Source organism: Dendrobates tinctorius, unplaced genomic scaffold (genome assembly GCF_039654945.1).
Source record: "Dendrobates tinctorius isolate UK_male_01 unplaced genomic scaffold, ASM3965494v1 ptg000012l, whole genome shotgun sequence".
NCBI classification, from domain to species: Eukaryota; Metazoa; Chordata; class Amphibia; order Anura; family Dendrobatidae; genus Dendrobates; species Dendrobates tinctorius.
Genome location: NW_027361680.1, coordinates 18,015,040 through 18,038,467, shown reverse-complemented (window position 1 = coordinate 18,038,467; position 23,428 = coordinate 18,015,040). Strand labels below are relative to the sequence as shown.

Genomic DNA, 23,428 nt, shown 5'->3' with positions numbered 1-23,428 from the left:
TGTTTATTCAGCTTCCTGCTGAGATAGAGGACTGGGTGTTCCACTCCGTCCCTCACTTGTGAGAGTACGGCCCCGATACCGGTATCAGAGGCATCCGTTTGTACCACAAACTCGCTGCGGAAGTCCGGAGTCACCAGTACGGGTTGAGAGCAAAGTGCCCGTTTTAGGCTATGGAAGGCTTCTTCAGCCGCTAAACTCCATTTAATCATGACGGAGTCTTTCCCTTTTGTAAGATCCGTCAGGGGGGTAGCGATGGCTGCAAAATTGGGTATGAACCGGCAATAATAGCCGGCGATCCCCAGGAAGGCTTGTACCTGCTTCTTGTTGACAGGTTGCGGCCAGTCCTGAACTGCCTGAATCTTATCAACCTGGGGTTTAACAACACCCCTCCCAATTACATACCCCAAATACCGGGCTTCTTCTAGCCCGATGTGATATTTCTTGGGGTTCGCGGTTAGACCTGCCTCCCACAGGTCGTCAATCACAGCTTGTACTTTCTGGAGATGAGTCTCCCAGTCCAAGCTGTAAATGACAATGTCGTCCAAATAGGCCAAAGCGTACCGCCTATGTGGCCTCAGGACTCGATCCATCAGTCTCTGGAAGGTCGCCGGTGCTCCGTGCAGTCCAAACGGCATATACACATACTGAAATAGACCTTCTGGGGTAGCAAATGCCGTCTTTTCTCTGGCAGCCTCCGCCAGAGGGATCTGCCAATACCCCTTTGTTAGGTCTAGGGTCGTAATATACCGGGCTTTTCCTAACCGATCTATTAACTCGTCGACCCGGGGCATAGGGTAGGCATCAAATTTTGAGACCGCATTCAGTTTCCTGAAGTCATTGCAGAACCGGATGGTGCCGTCCGGTTTAGGAATTAGCACAATCGGGCTGGACCAAGCACTGCGCGATTCCTCAATGACACCTAACTCTAACATTGCCTTCACTTCTCGGGAAACGGCTTCACGGCGCGCTTCCGGGATTCGGTAGGGCTTTACGTGAACTGTGACACCAGGTTCCGTTACAATGTCATGTTTTATTAGCGTAGTCTGCCCGGGTTTTTCTGAGAAAAACTTTTGGTTGTGAAGTAGAAACTGCCTGACCTCAGTCTTTTGCCGCTCCGAGAGAGTCTCTGCAACCCGTACCTCCGGTACGGTATGCGAGCAGACAGGACGGGCCAGCTCCGCTGACAAGGCAGACCGATCCTTCCAGGGCTTTATCAGATTTACATGATAAATATGTTCAGGTTTCCATTTACCTGCCTGGTATACTTTGTAGTTTACTTCACCAACTCTTTCCTTGATCTCAAAAGGGCCCTGCCACTTTGCCAGGAACTTACTGTCCACCGTGGGGACCAGGATCAACACCCTATCTCCGGGTGCAAACGTACGGATCTTGGCGCCCCTATCATAGATTCTTTTTTGGGCTCCTTGAGCCTGTATCATGTGTTCTTTGACGATAGGCATAACAGCCGCAATACGGTCCTGCATTTGTGTGACGTGATCTATCACTGTTTTAAACGGAGTGACCTGACCCTCCCAGGTTTCTTTTGCAACGTCTAACAGTCCGCGAGGACGTCGGGCGTACAATAACTCGAAAGGCGAGAATCCCGTGGAAGACTGGGGTACTTCCCTGATGGCAAAAAGCAAATACGGAAGTAAATAGTCCCAGTTCTTCCCATCCTTGTTTATCACCTTTCTCAGCATCTGCTTCAGAGTTTTATTGAACCGTTCGACCAACCCGTCTGTTTGAGGGTGATACACGGATGTGCGTAACGGTTCGATTTGTAACAATCGGCAGAGCTCCTTCATTACCCTGGACATAAAGGGGGTCCCCTGGTCGGTGAGTATCTGTTTTGGTATACCGACCCGACTAAACACATGCACCAGTTCCTTGGCAATCGTCTTGGTGGCCGTGTTACGCAAAGGGATGGCCTCCGGGTAACGAGTGGCATAATCCAAGATGACCAGGATATGTTGGTGTCCACGTGCAGACCGTGGAAGGGGCCCAACTAAATCCATCCCAATCCTCTCAAACGGGACTTCAATAATAGGTAGGGGTACCAAAGGGCTACAGAACCGGGGCTTAGGTGCAGAGGCTTGGCAGTCAGGACAAGACTCACAATATACACGGATATCGTGATGCATGCCTGGCCAAACAAAACAGTGTAATATCCTTTCGGTGGTTTTCTGGACTCCCAGGTGACCTCCCATCACATGTCCGTGGGCCAGGTCCAGCACCTGCCGCCGGTAGGGTTTTGGCACGACTAATAGTTGCACCGTATCTTCCCCCTTTTTCTCTATCTGATAGAGTAAATCATTCTCCAGAACCATGTAAGGATATGCCAGCCTAGATCCAGGTTCTACGGGTACCCCATTTATCACTTTTACATTTGCCCTAGCCTGAGAAAGGGTAGGATCCTTTATTTGCTCGCTTTGGAAGTCATCTTTCTGTACTTCTAAATCCGGCAAACGGGGAGGTGGACGGCTGTCGGCCTCCTCCTCTTCCCCGGCTTCCTCCGTATCACCCGCCATGACTGAAAACGGGAACTGCAGGTCATTTCCAGCAGACTCTTCCCCCGAGTCTTCCGGGGAGACCTCTTCCAGGGGTTCGGGACCCACACGCTCCCTGGGAGAAGAATCATGTACACTATTACCCGAGGGCATCAACTGATTCTCCCACAATTGCCAGAAGTGGGGAAAAGACCGGCCCAGGATAACATCATGCAATAACGCCGGGACGAGTCCCACTTTATGTTGCACAGACCCATAGGAAGTAGTAATGCATATGACCGTGGTGAGGTACGAACAGGTGTCTCCATGCACACATGTTACAGAAAATTTGTCTGATGGTCCAGTCGGGGCTGACACCAGACTGGCCTTCACCAGAGTCACCACACTTCCCGAGTCTAACAATGCCACCACATTTTTTCCACCAACAGTTAAATCACACAAGTGTTTTTCCACCACCTTTTGACCAGCATTCACACTCACTACCCGTGCAACCATAGACATGCGTTTTTTAGAGTCTGTGACGTCGCACTGCATGGGTTCAGTAGTGAGCGGACAGTTCGCAGCAATATGTCCCATCTCTTGGCAGCGGAAACACCTAACGGGCCCCTTGCTTAGACCATAGTTCGTTACTCTCGGCCTCGCAGTGCGGGCAGTCCCGTTTTCCTCCCCCACTGTCTTAGGGATTTTTCCATCTCCCCTATTCCCTGGAACAGTCTTACCGGTTCCACGTGGAGATGATGAAGAACGAGGTGGGGTAGCGTCTTCTCGGAGTCCTTCTGCCACGGAGTAACGTTCAACCAGATCCACCAGTTGATCTGCCGTCGTAGGATTTCCATGGCTTACCCACTTCCTCAGGGCTGGCGGTAGAGCTCTCAGGTACTTGTCCATGACGACTCTCTGGATTATCTCTGGCGCTGTCAACACCTTGGGTTGTAGCCACTTCTTCGTCACGTGGATCAGGTCGAACATCTGTGACCGCGGTGGTTTATCCGGCTGATAAGTCCATTGATGCACTCTCTGTGCACGGACAGCGGTCGTCACTCCCAGCCGGGCCAAGATCTCGGCTTTCAATTTGTCAAAGTCCTGCGCCGCTTCAGGCTCTAAGTCATAGTAAGCCTTTTGGGCCTCACCGGGAAAGAAACGGGGCAATCAGGCCGGCCCATCGTGCCTTCGGCCATTTTTCTCGCACGGCCGTCCGTTCAAACGTGGTCAGGTATGCCTCGACGTCATCTTCGGTCGTCATTTTCTGCCAGTACCGACTCACGTGAATCACTCACGACTCGGCTTCCAGGTTAAGCTCAGGTAAGCTTGCCAAGCGCTGCGCCACCTGCTGGAGAAGCGAACGATCGGCAACTGTCATGTCCACCAACTCCTTCAGCTGGGCCATCATCACCCGATTAGCTTCTTGCTGGACGGCGGTGGACTGTACCAGCGCTTTCACCATGTCCTCCATGCTCATGCTTGCAACGTGATGCCCGCGTTCTCCACCACAATGTGATAAAACACTCTGGGATCGCCTTTGCTGGGGTCAAAGGTCACGTGCGTTCAGCATGAAACTCAGGCGCAGAGCTGGGATTCGTGTATAACTGACCCTGGGTCAGGTTTATTAACGGTGAAAGCAATGCATAAAGAAATAAAACATAAAACAAATCCTTGCCTGTCCGGCACTAACTAAACAATGGACAACCTAACTACCAACTGGCGGGCTTCTCCCGTCCAGCCAAACCACAGTTGCAGTGGGCACTGCTTCCACTCACGTGTGTCTCTCACACAGACAGGCTCTCTGTGTTCCCAGGCTGAGACACTCACACAACCACCTTGCATTCTTTTATATCCACCTCCCATTATTCATTAGCAAGCAGGTGCGATACTGACCAGACTAGGCCACATAGGAAAGGAATCTGGGCGAGATATACCTGCCCTCATCCACTATTCCCACATGATTCTCACACTATCTTTCTATCTGTGTTAGTGTTTTCATCTTGCTTCACCGTCATTATATGTTGGGGGCTGCCTATTGCTTTGGGGTCTGCTCCGGGGCAGTTTACTTTTTCCCCTTTCTGTCTTTAGGCTATGTATTTCTCCGGCTGTGATCGAGGGGTCTAGGGCACCGTAGGAACCCCCCACGGCTACTGCTAGTTGTTGTGGATAGGTTCAGGGGTCTGCAATCCGATAGCTGCCAAGCTCTCTGGTTTTTCTGGACTTAGCTAGTATTTTGTTTTTTCCTCCTTCGGTGACTCATCATAACACTGCAAGGTATTTCTGCACATTTGTCATTCTGCGCGTTCTGTTTGTGTTTCAGCTAGTGGGTGGTGTGAACAGTGTCCGACCGACTTGTTCACATTTGTGCATGTCACATGTGTTTTTAATCCAGTTGTTTTCGTGCTTATGCATGATTTGAGAGACCCCACCCCTCTTTTGTGTGACATGCACATAAAGAGCTGTCTTACACCACGTGCCCATACTAGAAAGCGCCTGTCTTTATCCTGTTCATTTAGACACTGTTTATATGTTCAGGTTTTAAATACATTAGATAGGGACTGCTTCAATAGGGGTTACCTTGACGAGGTGGAGCAGCTTGGTATACATATTTTGCAAAAAAAGTATCGACTAAATACCCTGTATTTGTTGTCATCTTTTTATCAGCACTTGCTGTCTACTGTCATTTGTCTTACTGCAAGGTATTTCTGCACATTTGTCATTCTGTGCCTTCTGTTTGTAGTACACTAAGCTAGTAGCAGTAGGTATTACCAGGCGCCATGTTTCTGTGATCAGTCACTGCTCTGTACCATGTGGCTAAAGCTGTAGATCCTGTGTGAAGAGACGTTGTTAGCAAAGGTTTATTAAATGTTCTTCCATAAGTTTATAGGAGGCAGGTTCTCTTGCTGTGTTATAAATTTTGTAAACCTTTTTAAAGCTATTGTTGCAAGGCAAAGATAGAAAGTTTGGATCTTTTTCTCAAACAAATCTTTTAACCCATCCATCCATAGATTTTCAATAAGATTTCCGTCATAGTTATAATTATACATTTCCAGAGTAAAAACTCAAAGTTTTTGAGGGGGATTTGAAGAGTTTCTGCTCAGTTTCCGCTCCAAAACCTCCTAATTAACTCAGTAAGCACATAGCCACTTTCTGCTTTATAGGCTTCCTTCTGGATCTGTTTTTCCATTAGAACAAGACTGTCCCACTTTTCTGTTATGTTCCTGATCAATCTGGTAATTTTTTGGTGTCAATCTAAGCCTATAGCAACAGACTGTGCTACATGATATGTTATGTGGAACAAGGTGAACTCAGAGATGAATTATTGCTATAACAGCAGTAATACAAGAAGAAAAATATAATCATTCTTTGGTTCCGATAAGCAAGAACAGTACATTGAAAGTTTTTACATTAATCACACAATACTACTACAAAAAATACCTGAATTATTTTCTCTTTCTCTTGCACTAGTTTTTCCAGATGTACGAAGTTAGACAAATTCTCAACAGTCTTACTGACACCAGCATTTTGTTCTTTTAATAAACGCCATTGGCAGGTTGAAGTCTGGTCCATTTTTTCTGAAGAGATCTACAATTATAAAAGGAAAAGGAAACTACTGTGTTATAGCATTCCCCAAGTGAGGCAATGGCACTATTCGCTTCTAGAATCCACGATGGCCCCAAATGGTGTACAAGTAGACTTTATAGAAAAACCAACTCACACAGAAAACAGAATTGTCGCACGTCATAAAATGGAGAATCAGATCGGACACCTTTAATATTTTCCTCAACAATATGGCAATCTCTCACGCTCTGAATTCCTCCAAATGTCAGACTAAAGTGGCCACTGATTGGTTGATAAGTGTCACGTGATCGCCGGGAGTGCCAGTTTTGTCATTGATGGAATGACATCGGCACAAAAGGGAGGTATAGGCCATTTTTATTTTAGAAGGAGAATATAGCAATTGAGAAGGGGTTGTCCAAGTAGTAAAAAACATTTAATCTTTAGGCTGCAATCACTCCCCTGCACTTAGATTGACAACCTGATCTACACTCGCACTCTGCACACATGGTGCAAAGCAGGCTGTCAAAGTGTCAAGGAGGAAAGAGGCGTTAGTGCAGCGTTAAGTACTGAGGTGATGATGACCACCTAGCATCCATCTCTGGAGATGTTACTGGAGATGTTAAAATACACTACAACGTGAGCGGTGACCATCAGATCCCTGCACCACCCCAATGGCTGGAAGTGAGTGGCTACAGAGAGTGTAAAACTTGATTTTTTTCCCCTGTAACCAGAGGCTAGTAAGCAGGCTTTAAACACTATTTATCTGCAGATTAACGCTACATCTACAGGTAAATAGTCTCTCTAGGAGGTGACAGGTTTCCCTTAAAAGAAAATACAAGTATATTATTGCCATTACAGACTTGATGGTTGCAAATCAAATTCTTGACAGCTCAATTCTGTAGAGCAAAACTTATTTGCTGTTGTTAGTCTCAAGTTAGTTTGCAGTGATCATTGTTCTTAGGTTTCCAAACTTTTATAACTTTTGGTTATATGCCAATTAAATGCTCTTTAAACTCAACCTATATCTTTATGTTACTGCTATTTTACCATTGAAAGGAGATCCATGACTTCTCTCATATGCTCTTCAGCCTGTTGGTTCCTTGCAAAGACAGCATCTTGCAGCATCTTCTCTTTCCGCTGAAGACACATTTTAAGCTCTTCAATCATATCTACAGCACAGATGTCAGCCTTCCCAACAATGCAAGTCCTGATCTCCTATGGTATGAAATGCACAATCCACGTGTTACTGTGCAGGAAAGCAAATCTGAGTATGTGATACCCCAGAGATGGGTGATTTTATTACAGTTATTGAATGTATGCTGTTCTTTAGCGGCGTTTTATTGTGTTGCTCACTTTAGAAGGTATGACTTTGCATTTTTACACAATGTAGTTAGCTAGAATGGCACAATTCTGCATACACCTGCACACATCCCACTGGAGGGTCCTGGCAGATGGGTGCAACTAGGCTGAAGAGTTGGCAACAGCCCAGGGATGGCAGTCTAAATCAGATTAATTCAGTCATCTCATGGTGTAGAGTTTCTGAACACAAAGAGAGCCTTTAAACATGCACACACCCAGGAGCACATATTTAATGGCTAAAGGAGGAGCTTCAGATGTCTGGTGTGCAACCCTGCAACGTTAAAAGGCAGAGAACTATGTACAGAGCTGGATGCTCAGGCTCACTAGGAAACAAATGTTCTGTAGCGTGTAGGAAAGTAGGGTTAGTGTAGCCCTGAGTAACTAGGTGATGATGACTGTCTAGCAGCCAACTCTGGATGAGAACCTCACCACTACACTGTGGATCTAGCAGCCATCTCTGGATGAGAACCTCACCACCATATAATGCATCTAGAATCCATCTCTGAATGAGTACCTCACCACCATGTAGTGCATTAAGCATCCATCTCTGGTTGAGAACCTTACAACCATATAGCACATCTAGCATCCAGCTCTGGATGAGAGCCTCACCACCATATAGTGCATCTAGCATCCATCTCTGGGTGAGAACCTTATCACGATATAGTGCATCTAACAACCATCTCTGAATGAGAACCTCGCCGTCATATTGTGGATCTAGCCGCCATGTTTGGATGAGAACCTCGACACCATATAATGCATCTACAATCCATCTCTGGATGAGAGCTTCACCACCATACAGTGCATTTAGCATCTATCACTGGATGATAACCTTATCACCATACAGTGTATCTAGCATGCATCTCTGGATGAGAACCTCACCACTATATTGTGGATCTAGCCACCATCTCTGGATGAAAACCTCAACACCATATAATGCATCTAGAATCCCTCTCTGGATGAGAGCCTCATCACCATATAGTGCATCTAGCATCTTTTTCTGGGTGAGAACCTCACCACCATGTAGTACATCCAGCATGCATCTCTGGATGACAACCTCATCACCATATAGTGCATCTAGCATCCATGTTTGGGTGAGAACCTCACCACCATATACTGCATCTAGCATCCATCTCTGGATGAGAACCTCACCCCCATATAGTGCATCTAGCATCCATCTCCTCTGTATGAGAGCCTCACCACCATATAGTGCATCTAGCATTCCTCTCTGAGTGAGAACCTCACCACCATATATTGCATCTAGCATCCATCTCTGGCTGAGAACCTCACCACCATATAGTGCATCTAGCATCCATCTCTGGGTGAGAACCTCACCACCATATAATGCATCTAGCATCCATCACTGGATGAGAACCTGACCACCATATATTGCATCTAGCATCCCTCTCTGGATGAGAACCTGACCACCATATATTGCATCTAGCATCCATCTCTGGATGAGAGCCTCACCACCAAATAGTACTTCTAGCATCCATCTCTGGATGTGTGTCTGCTGCTGATTATAACATTTAGACAGGGATCCCTATAACCTTTTCGCTTGATTCACTGCGTCCCCAACCGTGGTTTACTCATAGCTGGCATCTATAATTTCAACCCATGATATGGACAACCACAAAGAGGCTGGATGCCTGCAGCTCCACATGAGCTTCGCCAGAGGTCCTAAGAATAACCTAAATTGGGTGAGACCATTTCAATTTTAATTTGAGTCTGTAACACCCTACTAGGTTCTGTCATTACATGTCAGTGGTACTGACATAGATTGTCTAGTACAGACAATTAATGCCTTACTTGAGTCTGTTGAGTTGTGTGGCAGGTCTTGTTAAGGCTCCAGTTATATATGTTTTGTTGTGTCTTGTACCTTTTAAAACAGTTTATTAAATATTTTTTAAATTCCTACCTTTTGCTAACACTTATCTATTACCTCCTTGTGACCTCTATGTTTGTTGATGCTGGATTGCTATATGAGCACCACCCTGTGTTCGGCGCTCATAGCAATGCTGTAATTCTGCTGCATAGAGGTGATCTGAGCATCGCCTCTATGTAGCAGAGGCGATCGAGTTGTGGCAGCTTCGGGCCTCCCATGGAAACTATTGAAGCATGCCAAAAGTTAAAGAAAAATGTTTTTAAAAATATTAAAAAAATAAAAAAAAACATAAAAGTTCGCCCCATCTAATATATAACGCTCAGTGTGTGTGTATGTTTGTATGTATGTGTGTATGTCTGGGATTGGCATCTGCACCGTTGCAGCTACAGCCACAAAATTTTGCACAGTCACACGTCTGGACCCCGAGCGCGTCATAAGCTATGTTGTGAGGCGAAATTTTAACCCCACGCGTTACAATTCACCAAACAATTTTGCCCCTAGGTACATAATGGGGAAAAAGTGTATTTATGTACAGTCATATGTAAAAGTTTGGGCACCCCTATTAATGTTAACCTTTTTTCTTTATAACAATTTTGGTTTTTGCAACAGCTATTTCAGTTTCATATATCTAATAACTGATGGACTCAGTTATATTTCTGGATTCAAATGAGGTTTATTGTACTAACAGAAAATGTGCAATCTGCATTTAAACAAAATTTGACCAGTGCAAAAGTATGGGCACCCTTATCATTTTCTTGATTTGAACACTCCCAACTATTTTTTACTGACTTCCTGAAGCACTAAATTGGTTTTGTAACCTCATTGAGCTTTGAACTTCATAGCCAGGTGTATCAAATCATGAGAAAAGGTATTTCAAGTGGCCACTTGCAAGTAGTTCTCCTATTTGATTCTCCTATGAAGAGTGGCATCATGGGCTCCTCAAAACAACTCTCAAATGATCTGAAAACAAAGATTATTCAACATAGCTTTTCAGGGGAAGGATACAAAAAGTTGTCTCAGAGATTTAACCTGTCAGTTTCCACTGTGAGGAACATAGTAAGGAAATGGAGGAACACAGGTACAGTTCTTGTTAAGCCCAGAAGTGGCAGGCCAAGAAAAATATCAGAAAGGCAGAGAAGAAGAATGGTGAGAACAGTCAAGGACAATCCACAGACCACCTCCAAAGACCTGCAGCATCATCTTGCTGCAGATGGTGTCACTGTGCATCGGTCAACAATACAGCGCATGCATAACGCCTTTTTGTATGACCAAACGACTCAATCTTTGTTTCATCAGTCCACAGGACCTTCTTCCAAAATGTAACTGGCTTGTCCAAATGTGCTTTTGCATACCACAGGCGACTCTGTTTGTGGCGTGCTTGCAGAAACGGCTTCTTTCGCATCACTCTCCCATACAGCTTCTCCTTGTGCAAAGTGCGCTGTATTGTTGACCGATGCACAGTGACACCATCTGCAGCAAGATGATGCTGCAGGTCTTTGGAGGTGGTCTGTGGATTGTCCTTGACTGTTCCCACCATTCTTATTCTCTGTCTTTCTGATATTTTTCTTGGCCTGCCACTTCTGGGCTTAACAAGAACTGTACCTGTGTTCTTCCATTTCCTTACTATGTTCCTCACAGTGGAAACTGACAGGTTAAAGCTCTGAGACAACTTTTTGTATCCTTCCCCTGAAAAGCTATGTTGAATAATCTTTGTTTTCAGATCATTTGAGAGTTGTTTTGAGGAGCCCATGATGCCACTCTTCATAGGAGAATCTAATAGGAGAACTACTTGCAAGTGGCCACTTGAAATACCTTTTCTCATGATTTGATACACCTGACTATGAAGTTCAAAGCTCAATTAGGTTACAAAACCAATTTAGTGCTTCAGGAAGTCAGTAAAAAGTAGTTAGGAGTGTTCAAATCAAGAAAATGATAAGGGTGCCCATTCTTTTGCACCGGTCAAATTTTGTTTAAATGCAGATTGCACATTTTCTGTTAGTACAATAAACCTCATTTGAATCCAGAAATATAACTGAGTCCATCAGTTATTAGATATATGAAACTGAAATAGCTGTTGCAAAAACCAAAATTGTTATAAAGAAAAAAGGTTAACATTAATAGGGGTGCCCAAACTTTTACATATGACTGTATTGGCATCTGCACCGTCATAGCTACAGCCACAAAATTTTGCACAGTCACACATCTGGACCCCGAGAGCGTCATAGGCTATGTTGAGAGGCGAAATTTTAACCCCGCGCGTTCCAATTCACCAATCAATTTTGAGCCTAACTACATAATGGGGAAAAAGTGAAAGGAAAAGTGTTGGAGGCAAATTGACAGCTGCCAGATGTGAACAAGGGGGTCTTAATGAATGAGAGCGATGGCGTCAAAGAGTATATACCGCACAGTTGCTAAGGTGGGGCCCTGACATGGGATACTCAGCACACATGGGGATATGAACACACACACAAAATGCGCCACACACTACCACGTGCTTCAACACAAATACCACCCTCAGCACACATTTCACCACACATACACCAACCTTGCCACATAAAAGTCGAAACACAAAAGTTGCCACTCAAAACTCGCCACGCTGTCCCAGAGCTGTTTAAAAGATGAAAAATGAGCTGTGATTGGTTGCTATCAGCAACAGTTTTCTTTCTAGACAGTTGTGGTAACGGAGGCCTATTATTCTTATCATTTCTATGGTGTTAACGTCCTTCTGTTAATCTGGAAATAACACAATTTATTACCGTGCCAACAAAGACCACCCTCTGACACAGACTGCATGGGAAGCCCAGCATCACACAGGATAGGATTAGATACACGGCTCGGCAGTCAGTAACAACTTTTGGGGTCCAATTTCTCCTGCTACCCTTAGGAAAATAAAAAATTGGGGGCAAAAATATCATTTTTGTGGAAAAAAAATATGATTTTTTTATTTTCACGCCCAGGCGTTATAAACTTCTGTGAAGCACTTGGGGGCTCAAAGTGCTCACCGCTCATCTAGATAAGTTCCATGGGGGGTCTAGTTTCCATAATGGGGTCATTTGTGGGGAGTTTCAACAGTTTAGGCATATCAGAGGCTCTCCAAACGCGACATGACACCCGCAGAGCTTTCCATCAAAGTCTGCATTCCAAAACGTCACTACTTCCTTTCCGAGCCCCGACGTGTGCCTATACAGTAGTTTTCTCTCACATATGGGGTATCAACGTACTCAAGACAAATCGGACAACAACTTTTGGGGTCCAATTTCTCCTGTTACCCTTGGGAAAATAAAAAAAATTGGGGACTAAGAGATCATGTTTGTGGAAAAAATATGATTTTTTTTATTTTCACGCCCGGGCGTTATAAACTTCTGTGAAGCCCTTGGGGGTCCAAAAGGCTCACCACACATCTAGATAAGTTCCTTGGGGGGGTCTAGTTTCCAAAATGGTGTCATTTGTGGGGGGTTTCCACTGTTTAGGCACATCAGGGGCTTTCCAAACGCGGCATGGCGTCCGATCCCAATTCCAGCCAAAAAGTCAAATGGCGCTGCTTCCCTTCTGAGCTCTGCCATGCACCCAAATAGTGGATTACCCCCACATGTGGTGTATCAGTTGTAAGGTAGTGCTTGTTACTCAGGTTGGGGATACTCACTTGGCTGCAGAAAAACCAGGTCCGGCACAGGCTTTTCAACATAAACATAGTCTGTATGGTTTATTGTACAGCATAAACCATAGCCGCATGCAACAGTCTTACAGCAGACAACAAGGAATCTTCATAGTGGAGCTCTGCTCCCCTTAGCCCTGTGGTCACACAGGCTGTGCTTTATCCAGCCATCAGGCTATACAGTCTCTCAGTTACTCTTCCCGTGGCCGGGTTACCTTTTAGCTGCTTCACACTTCAGACGTTCATTTCCTCTCCTGGGAACTGTCAGACACATGCAGATATTATACACAGTCTCCAGATGTGCTGTTCTAGAAGGCAGCCACATCTTTCAGCAGTCGGCCTGCCGAGACCTTCCATACGGACCAATCAGGTCCAGGAATTCTCTCATGTGACCTACCCTGGTCACCTTATATGGTCTGTAGCCACGCCCACAGCATCACATGGCTATGACCTCATTGCAGGTCCTTCACGACCACACACATAGGCTTTCCATGTGCGTTTTCAGACACACACCCCTGGGTGGATTTGTAGGTGACTGGTTCCACCCGTCTCACCAGCCACCTGGAGGCTCTCCCTGACACTGTAACAAAACCTCAGCAGTACGTCTGCTGATTAGCACATGAGCAAGCCTCCATCCCAGGGCCACACCCTCTGGGATACATAACGGTAATTTACCATCCTGGCATTCATCCTATATCCATTACCACAATGGTTATGCCTGTGTGCATGAACCATACAGCGCCCCCTAGCTGTCACAGTGGTCACTGCACCACACTGCGTACTCAGGACAAATTGCACAATAACTTTTAGGGTCCTATTACCCTTGGGAAAAAAAAAATTGGGGGTGAAAAGATCTTTTGTGGAAAAAATTTGATTTTTTTATTTTATGGCTGTTATAAACTTCTGTGAAGTCCTGAGAGCTTCAAAGTTCTCACCACACATCTAGATAAGTTCCTTGGGGGGGTCTAGTTTCCAAAATGGTGTCATTTGTGGGGGGTTTCCACTGTTTTGGGACATCAGGGGCTTTCCAAACGCGACATGGCGTCCAATCTGAATTCCAGCCAATTCTGCATTGAAAAAGTCAAACGGCGCTCCTTCCCTTCCAAGCTCTGCCATGCACCCAAACAGTGGTTACTCCCACATATCAGGTATCAACGTACTCAGGACAAACTGCACAATAACCTTTGCAGTCCAATTTCTCCTGTTACACTTGGTAAAATAAAAAAATTGGATCTGAAGTAATTTTTTTGTGAAAAAAAGTTAAATGTTCATTTTTTTAAAACATTCAAAAAATTCCTGTGAAACACCTGAAGGGTTAATAAAGTTCTTGAATGTGGTTTTGAGCACCTTGAGGGGTGCAGTTTTTAGAATGGTGTCACTTTTGGGTATTTTCTATTATATAGACTCCTCAAAGTGACTTCAAATGTGATGTGGTCCGTAAAAATAAAATGGTGTTGCAAAAATGAGAAATCGCTGGTCAACTTTAAACCCTTATAACTTCCTAACAAAAAAAAATTTTGGTTCCAAAATTGTGCTGATGTAAAGTAAACATATGTGAAATTTTAGTTATTAAGTTTTTTGTGTGCCATATCTCTGATTTAAGGGCATAAAAATTCAAAGTTGGAAAATTGCGACATTTTCAACATTTTCGCCAATTTTTCATTTTTTTCACAAATAAACGTGAGTTATATCAATTAAATTTTACCACTAACATGAAGTACAATATGTCATGAGAAAACAAAGTCAGAATCACCGGGATCCATGGAAGCGTTTCAAAGTTATTACCTCATAAAGGGACAGTGGTCAGAATTGTAAAAATTGTCCCGGTCATGAACGTGTAAACCACCCTTGGGGGTAAAGGGGTTAACTTAATACTTTGTTGCGCCACCTTTTGCTGCGATTACAGCTGAAAGTCGCTTGGGGTATGTCTATCAGTTTTGTACATCGAGAGACTAAAATTCTTGCCCATTCTTCCTTGGCAAACAGCTCTAGATCAGTGAGGTTGGATGGAGATCGTTTGTGAACAGCAGTTTTCAGCTCTTACCACAGATTCTCGATTGGATTCAGGTCTGGACTTTGAGTTGGCCATTCTAACACCTGGATACGTTTATTTGTGGACCATTCCACTGTAGATTTTGCTTTATGATTGGGATCATTGTCTTGTTGGAAGACAAATCACCGTCCCAGTCTCAGGTCTTTTGCAGACTCCAACAGGTTTTCTTCAAGAATGGTCATGTATTTGGCTCCATCCATCTTCCGATCAATTTTAACCATCTTCCCTGTCCCTGCTGAAGAAAAGCAGGCCCAAACCATGAAGCTGCCACCATGTTTGACAGTGGGGATGGTGTGTTCAGGGTGATGAGTTGTGTTGCCTTTATGCCAAACATATCGTTTGGCATTGTTGCCAAAAAGTTCGATTTTGAATTCATCTGACCAGAGCACCTTCTTCCAAATGTTTGGTGTGTCTCCCAGGTGGCTTGTTGCAAACTTTAGATGACACTTTTTATGGATATCTTTGAAAAAAGGCTTTCTTCTTGCAACTCTTCCATAAAGGCCAGATTTGTGCAGTGTACGACTGATTGTTGGCCTATGGACAGACTGTTCCACCTCAGCTGTAGATCTCTGCAGTTCATCCAGAGTGATCATGGGCCTCTTGGCTGCATCTCTGATCAGTATTTTCCTTGTTTGAGATGAAAGTTTAGAGGGACGTCCGGGTCTTGGTAGATTTGCAGTGGTATGATACTCCTTCCATTTCAATATGATCGCTTGCACAGTGCTCCATGGGATGTTTAAAGTTTTGGAAATCATTTTGTATCCAAATCCGGCTTTAAACTTCACCACAACAGTATCACGGACCTTCCTGTTGTGTTCATGACACTCTCTGTGCATCAAACAGAACCCTGAGACTATCACAGAGCATGTGCATTTATACGGAGACTTGATTACACACAGGTGGATTCTACAGTATTTATGATCACTAGTCATTTAGGACAACATTGGATCATTCAGAGATCCACAATGAACTTCTGGAGTGAGTTTGCTGCACTGAATGTAAAGAGGCTGAATAATATTGCATACCCCTCTTTTCAGTTTTTGTATTTCCACAAAAATTTAAAATAACCAATACATTTTGTTCAACTTCACAATTGTGTCCCACTTGTTGATTCTTCATCAGAAATTAATATTTGGTATCTTTATGTTTGAAGCATGATATGTAGGAAAAGGCTGAAAAATTCAAGGGGGCCGAATACTTTCACAAGGCACTGTATAAATATCTAGTATATAAAGCTCAAAGTGTGTATGTATGTGTGTGTGTGTGTATGTGTGTATGTCCGGGATAGGCATCCGCACCGTCGCATTTACAGCCACAAAATTTGGCACAGTCACACATCTGGACCCCGAGAGCGTCCTAAGCTATGTTGTGAGGCGAAATTTTAACCCTGCGCGTTCCAATTCACCAAACAATTTTGCCCCTATCTACATACTGGGGGAAAAAGTGTGTGCGCTTGAAGCCCCGCCCCTCATTATGTCACAATGCCCCTATTCGCATACTGGGGAAACAGTGTGTGCGTATCAAGCCACGCCCTTATTATGATGTCACAATGGTTGCCATGGCGACGCTGATGTCATCATAGGTTGCAAGCCCTGCCGCCGCTAATTATGATGTCATAATGGTTGACTATGGAATGGAGGATGTGTCATGGGTATATGGGCACTAGACTACGGGATGGAGGATATGTATGACGGGTATATGGGCACGGGACTATGGGATGGAGGATATGTATGATGGGTATATGGGCATGGGACTATGGGATGGATGTGTGATGGGTATATGGGCACTCGACTATGGGATGGAGGATATGTATGACGGGTATATGGGCACGGGATTATGGAATGGCGAATATGTATGATGGGTATATGGGTACGGGACTATGAGATGGAGGATATGTATGATGGGTATATGGGCATGGGACTATGAGATGAAGGATGTGTGATGGATATATGGGCACTCGACTATGGGATGGCGAATATGTATGATGGGTATATGGGCATGGGACTATGAGATGAAGGATGTGTGATGGATATATGGGCACTCGACTATGGAATGGCAAATATGTATGATGGGTATAGGGGCATGGGACTATGGGATGGAGGATGTGTGATGGGTATATGGGCACTAGACTACGGGATGGAGGATATGTATGACGGGTATATGGGCACGGGACTATGGGATGGAGGATATGTATGATGGGTATATGGGCATGGGACTATGGGATGGATGTGTGATGGGTATATGGGCACTCGACTATGGGATGGAGGATATGTATGACGGGTATATGGGCACGGGATTATGGAATGGCGAATATGTATGATGGGTATATGGGTACGGGACTATGAGATGGAGGATATGTATGATGGGTATATGGGCATGGGACTATGAGATGAAGGATGTGTGATGGATATATGGGCACTCGACTATGGGATGGCGAATATGTATGATGGGTATATGGGCATGGGACTATGAGATGAAGGATGTGTGATGGATATATGGGCACTCGACTATGGAATGGCAAATATGTATGATGGGTATAGGGGCATGGGACTATGGGATGGAGGATGTGTGATGGGTATATGGGCACTCGACTATGGGATGGAGGATATGTATGATGGGTATATGGGCACGGGCCTATGGGATGGAGGATGTGTGATGGGTATATGGGCATGGGCCTATGGGATGGTGGATATGTATGATGGGTATATGGGCACGGGACTATGGGATGGAGGATAATTATAATTTGTTATAACTAACCACAGTTAGTTACTATGCCCGGGCAGCGCCGGGCTCATCAGCTAGTATATATATATATATAATATATAAAGCTCAAAGTGTGTATGTGTGTGTGTGTATGTCCGGGATAGGCATCCGTACCGTCGCAGCTACAGCCACAAAATTTGGCACAGTTGCACGTCTGGACCCCGAGAGCGTCCTAAGCTATGTTGTGAGGCGAAACTTTAACCCCGCACGTTCCAATTCACCAAACAATTTTGCCTCTATCTACATACTGAGGGAAAGTGTGCGCGTCAAGCCCCGCCCCTCATTGTGATGTCATAATGCCCCTATTTGCATACTGGGGAAGCAGTGTGTGCATATCGAGCCCCGCCCCTCATTATGATGTCACAATGGTTGACATGGCGACGCTGATGTCATCAAAGGTTGCAAGCCCTGCCGCCGCTCATTATGATGTCATAATGGTTGACTATGGGATGGAGGATGTGTGATGGGTATATGGGCACTGGACTATGGGATGGAGGATATGTATGACGGGTATATGGGCACGGGACTATGGGATGGCGGATATGTATATGGGCACGGGACTATGGGATGGAGGATGTGTGATGGGTATATGGGCACTGGACTATGGGATGGAGGATATGTATGACGGGTATATGGGCACAGGACTATGGGATGGCGGATATGTATATGGGCACTGGACTATGGGATGGAGGATATGTATGACAGGTATATGGGCATGGAACTATGGGATGGCGGATATGTATGATGGGTATATGGGCACGGGACTATTGGATGGAGGATATGTATGATGGGTATATGGGTATGGGACTATGGGATGGAGGATGTGTGATGGGTATATGGGCACTTGACTATGGGATGGAGGATATGTATGATGTGTATATGGGCACGGGACTATGGGATGGAGGATAATTATAATTTGCTATAACTAACCACAGTTAGTTACTATGCCCGGGCAGCGCCGGGCTCTTCAGCTAGTATATATATATATATAATATATAAAGCTCAAAGTGTGTATGTATATGTGTGTGTGTGTTTGTGTGTATGTCCGGGATAGGCATCCGCACCGTCGCAGCTACAGCCACAAAATTTGGCACACTCACACGTTTGGACCCCGAGAGCGTCCTAAGCTATGTTGTGAGGCGAAATTTTAACCCCGCGCGTTCCAATTCACCAAACAATATTGCCCCCATCTACATACTGGGGGAAAAAGTGTGTGCGCGTCAAGCCCCACCCCTCATTGTGATGTCACAATGCCCCTATTTGCATACTGGGGAAGCAGTGTGTGTGTATCAAGCCCCGCCCCTCATTACGATGTCACAATGGTTGCCATGGCGACGCTGATGTCATCATAGGTTGCAAGCCCTGCCGCTCATTATGATGTCATAATGATTGACTATGGAGTGGAGGATGTGTGATGGGTATATGGGCACGGGACTATGGGATGGAGGATATGTATGATGGGTATATGGGCACGGGACTATAGGATGGCAGATATGTATATGGACACGGGACTATGGGATGGAGGATATGTATGATGGGTATATGGGCACGGGACTATGGGATGGAGGATATGTATGATGGGTATATGGGCACTGGACTATGGGATGGAGAAAATGTATGATGGTATATGGGCACGGGATTATGGGATGGAGGATATGTATGATGGGTATATGGGCACGGGCCTATGGGATCGTGGATATGTATGATGGGTATATGGGCATGGGACTATGGGATGGAGGATAACTATAATGTGCTATAACTAACCACAGCACAGTTAGTTACTATGCCCAGGCAGCGCCGGGCTCTTCAGCTAGTATATACTGTATATATACATACACAGTATGTATATATATATATATACACACGGTACAGACCAAAAGTTTGGACACACCTTCTCATTCAAAGAGTTTTCTTTATTTTCATGACCAGGTCATCTTGCGTAGCACCCCATCACTCTCCTTCTTGATCAAATAGCCCTTACACAGCGTGGAGGTTTGTTTGGGGTCATTGTCCTGTTGAAAAATATATGATGGTCCAACTAAACGCAAACCGGATGGAATAGCATGCGGCTGCAAGATGCTGTAGTAGCCATGCTGGTTCAGTATGCCTTCAATTTTGAATAAGTCTCCAACAGTGTCACAAGCAAAGCACCCCTACACCATCACACCTCCTCCTCCATGCTTCACGGTGGGAACCAGGCGTGTAGAGTCCATCCGTTCACCTTTTCTGCGTCGCACAAAGACACTGTGGTTGGAATCAAAGATCTCAAATTTGGACTCATCAGACCAAAGCACAGATTTCCACTGGTCTAATGTCCATTCCTTGTGTTTTTTAGCCCAAACCAGTCTCTTCTGCTTGTTGCCTGTCCTTAGCAGTGGTTTCCTAGCAGCTCTTTTACCATGAAGGCCTGCTGCACAAAGTCTCCTCTTAACAGTTGTTGTAGAGATGTGTCTGCTGCTACAACTCTGTGTGACATTGACCTGGTCTCTAATCTGAGCTGCTGTTAACCTGCGATTTCTGAGTCTGGTGACTCGGATTAACTTATCCTCCGCAGCAGTGGTGCCTCTTGGTCTTCCTTTCTTGGGGAGGTCCTCATGTGAGCCAGTTTCGTTGTAGCGCTTGATGGTTTTTGCCACTGCACTTGGGGACACTTTCAAAGTTTTCCCAATTTTTTGAACTGACTGACCTTCATTTCTTAAAGTAATGATGGTCACTCGTTTTTCCTTACTTAGCTGCTTTTTACTTGCCATAATACAAATTCTAACAGTCTATTCAGCACTACTATCAGCTGTGTATCCACCAGACTTCTGCACAACACAACTGATGGCCCCAACCCCATTTATAAGGCAAGAAATCCCACTTAGTGAAAACCATTTCCGGTGACTCCCTCTTGAAGCTCATCAAGAGAATGCCAAGAGTGTGCAAAGCAGTAATCAAAGCAAAAGGTGGCTAGGATGTAAGACATATTTTCAATTGTTTCACACTTTTTTGTTAATTATATAATTACACATGTGTAAATTCATAGTTTTGATGCCTTCAAAGTGAATCTACAGTTTTCAGAGTTATGAAAATAAAGAAAACTCTTTGAATGAGGTGTGTCCAAACTTTTGGTCTGTACTATATATATATTGCACAGTAAGATTGAACAAAAGCCGTTAATTCATTTGTCGGCTTTTGTAAAATCATTGTTGTGAGTTCATTTTCCCCTTCACCATTGAGGTCTGATGAACTCCCTCTTCTGGTGAAGGAAGGTAGTGAGGCTGATTACCAAGCACCTGAGCAGGATGATGATGACTGGGTGACTGGAATTGCTGACTGGATATAAGGAAGCCGACACCCTTCTGCCTTGCTGGTGATTTCTCAGAGGGATTCTAGGAGATCAGTCTGATTCCTGCTCTTCAAAAGCTAAGTTTTCTGCTCTGCTTTTTGCATTTGTGTTTTGGTTTTGTTTTGCCTTGTTTTTCTGGATTCCTGCCATTCCCTGCTGGGGTGACATGAATTCCTTTTTGTTCTGTCTTCAGAAAATACCTGAGTACTGATATAGTCTTTTTGAAGCCTAGCGTCTTCAGGGCTTTTTTCCCTATCAGTCTGTTGGCTCTTGTTTTGATAGGGTTTTGGCGGATTGCAGACAGCAGCTTTTCTATCCTGTCCTATTTAGTTAGCTTGAGCCCCATCATTTGCTCAGCCTATCTTTCTATCTGTGTTTTTTCATCTTGCTTCACCGTCATTATATGTTGGGGACTGCCTATTGCTTTGGGGTCGGCTCTGGGGCAGTTTAGATTTCCCTTTCTGTCTTTAGGCTATTTAGTTCTCCGGCTGTGATCGAGGGGTCTAGGGCACCGTAGGAACCCCCCACGGCTACTGCTAGTTGTTGTTGATAGGTTCAGGGGTCTGCAATCCGATAGCTGCCAACTTCTCTGGTTTTCTGGACTTAGCTAGTATTTCTGTTTTTGCCTCCTACGGTGACTCATTCATAACAATCATTACAGAACCTGACATAAAATGACAAATGGTTTACATACAGTAAACCATTTTATTTCATTTAGTTTTTATATGTCTTTGACTAATAATTAGATTACGGTATGTGTGTAAAATTTGGGACATGAAGATGTTAAATTAAGGGGTTAATTAATTGGAAAAAATTGTGTGGGCTCCCGCGGTAAAATCACAAGCAGAGAGGGAAAGCCAGTGAGGGAGGGTGGCAGATTTTAATAGCCTTGAGAGGGACCATTGTTTTTGGCCCCCCTGGCTACAAAAATCTGCTCCCAGACACCCCAGCCTTTTCTGGCACTTATCCTCACTATTCCCATTGCCCTGTAGCGGTGGCTAATTGGTTAATAATAATGGGTTAATGTCACCTTGCTATTGGAAGGTGACATTAAGCCGATTAATAATGGAGAGGTGTCAATAAGACACCAATCCATTATTAACCCTAGACTATTAAAGGGTTAAAAAAACACACACAGACATTAATTAAAAATTCTTTTAATGAAATAAAAATGAAATAAAGACACCAAGTTTTTGACCATATTTATTCCTCTGCTAATCCATAAATAAACCATAGACCTGTAAAAAAAATAAAACAAAAAAACAATAATATCCTTACCTCTCTGCTGGTCAGTCAGGTCCCCCGCTGCAATCCACAAGGGGTTAACTGGTTTACATCGGGACCGGTGCTAATGCGACCGTCCCCGCTGTAAACAACTGCCGAATGAATTAACTCATCTCTGCGCAGCCTCCCTGGCTGACCGGAGATGAACTAATGAGCGTGGGAAAGTTTCTGTATTTTTTCCCACGCTCATCAGTTCACCTCAGGTCAGTCAGTGACGTCATTGAGGCTGCGCAGAGTCCCCTGGCTGACCTGAGGTGAACTGATGAGCGTGGGAAAGAATGTAGAAACTTTCCTAAGTTCATTAGTTCATCTCCAGTCAGCCAGGGAGGCTGCGCAGAGATAAACTAATCCATTCTGGCAGTGGTTTACATCGGGCTGGTCGCATTAGCACCGGTCCAGATGTAAACCAGTTAACCCCTTGTGATGGCTTGCAGCAGGGGACCTGATTGACCTGCGGAGAGGTAAGGATATTGTTGATTTTTTGCTTTATTTTTTTACAGGTCTATGGTTTATTTATGAATTAGCAGATAAATAAATATGGTCTAAAACTTGGTGTCTTTATTTCATCAAAAGAATTTTTAATTAATGTCTGTGTTTTTTTTTAACCCTGTAATAGTCTAGTGCAGGGTTCCCCAACTCCAGTCCTCAAGGCCCACCAACAGATCATGTTTTCAGGATTTCCTTTGTATTGCACAGGTGATGCAATTATCACCTAAGCAATACTAAGGAAATCCTGAAAACATGATCGGTTGGTGGGCCTTGAGAACTGGAGTTGGGGAACCCTGGTCTAGGGCTAATAATGGATCGGTGTTTTATTGACACCTCTCCATTATTAATCGGCTTAATGTCACCTTCCAATAGCAAGGTGACATTAATCCAATAATATTAACCCATTAGCCACCACTACAGGGCAATGGGAATAGAGAGGATAAGTGCCAGTAAAGGCGCATCTTATAGATGCGCCTTTTCTGGAGTGTCTGGGGGCAGATTTTTGTAGCCGGGAGGGGCAAAAACAATGGTCCCTCTCAAGTCTCTTAAAATCTTCCCTCACTCA

At 44.5% G+C, this 23,428-nt stretch overlaps 1 protein-coding gene across 1 annotated transcript in view; it reads right to left on the bottom strand.

Annotated features, from left to right (window-relative positions):
* Window positions 1–23,428, bottom strand: part of LOC141066950 (myomegalin-like) — a 397,502-nt gene that overhangs the window by 89,787 nt on the left and 284,287 nt on the right. Inside the window, exons 11-12 of the mRNA XM_073558018.1 lie at window positions 7,098–7,265; window positions 5,928–6,074 (exon numbers count right to left, since the gene is read on the bottom strand). Of these exons, the coding sequence (XP_073414119.1) occupies window positions 5,928–6,074; window positions 7,098–7,265 (315 nt within the window). The remainder of the gene's footprint in view (window positions 1–5,927; window positions 6,075–7,097; window positions 7,266–23,428) is intronic.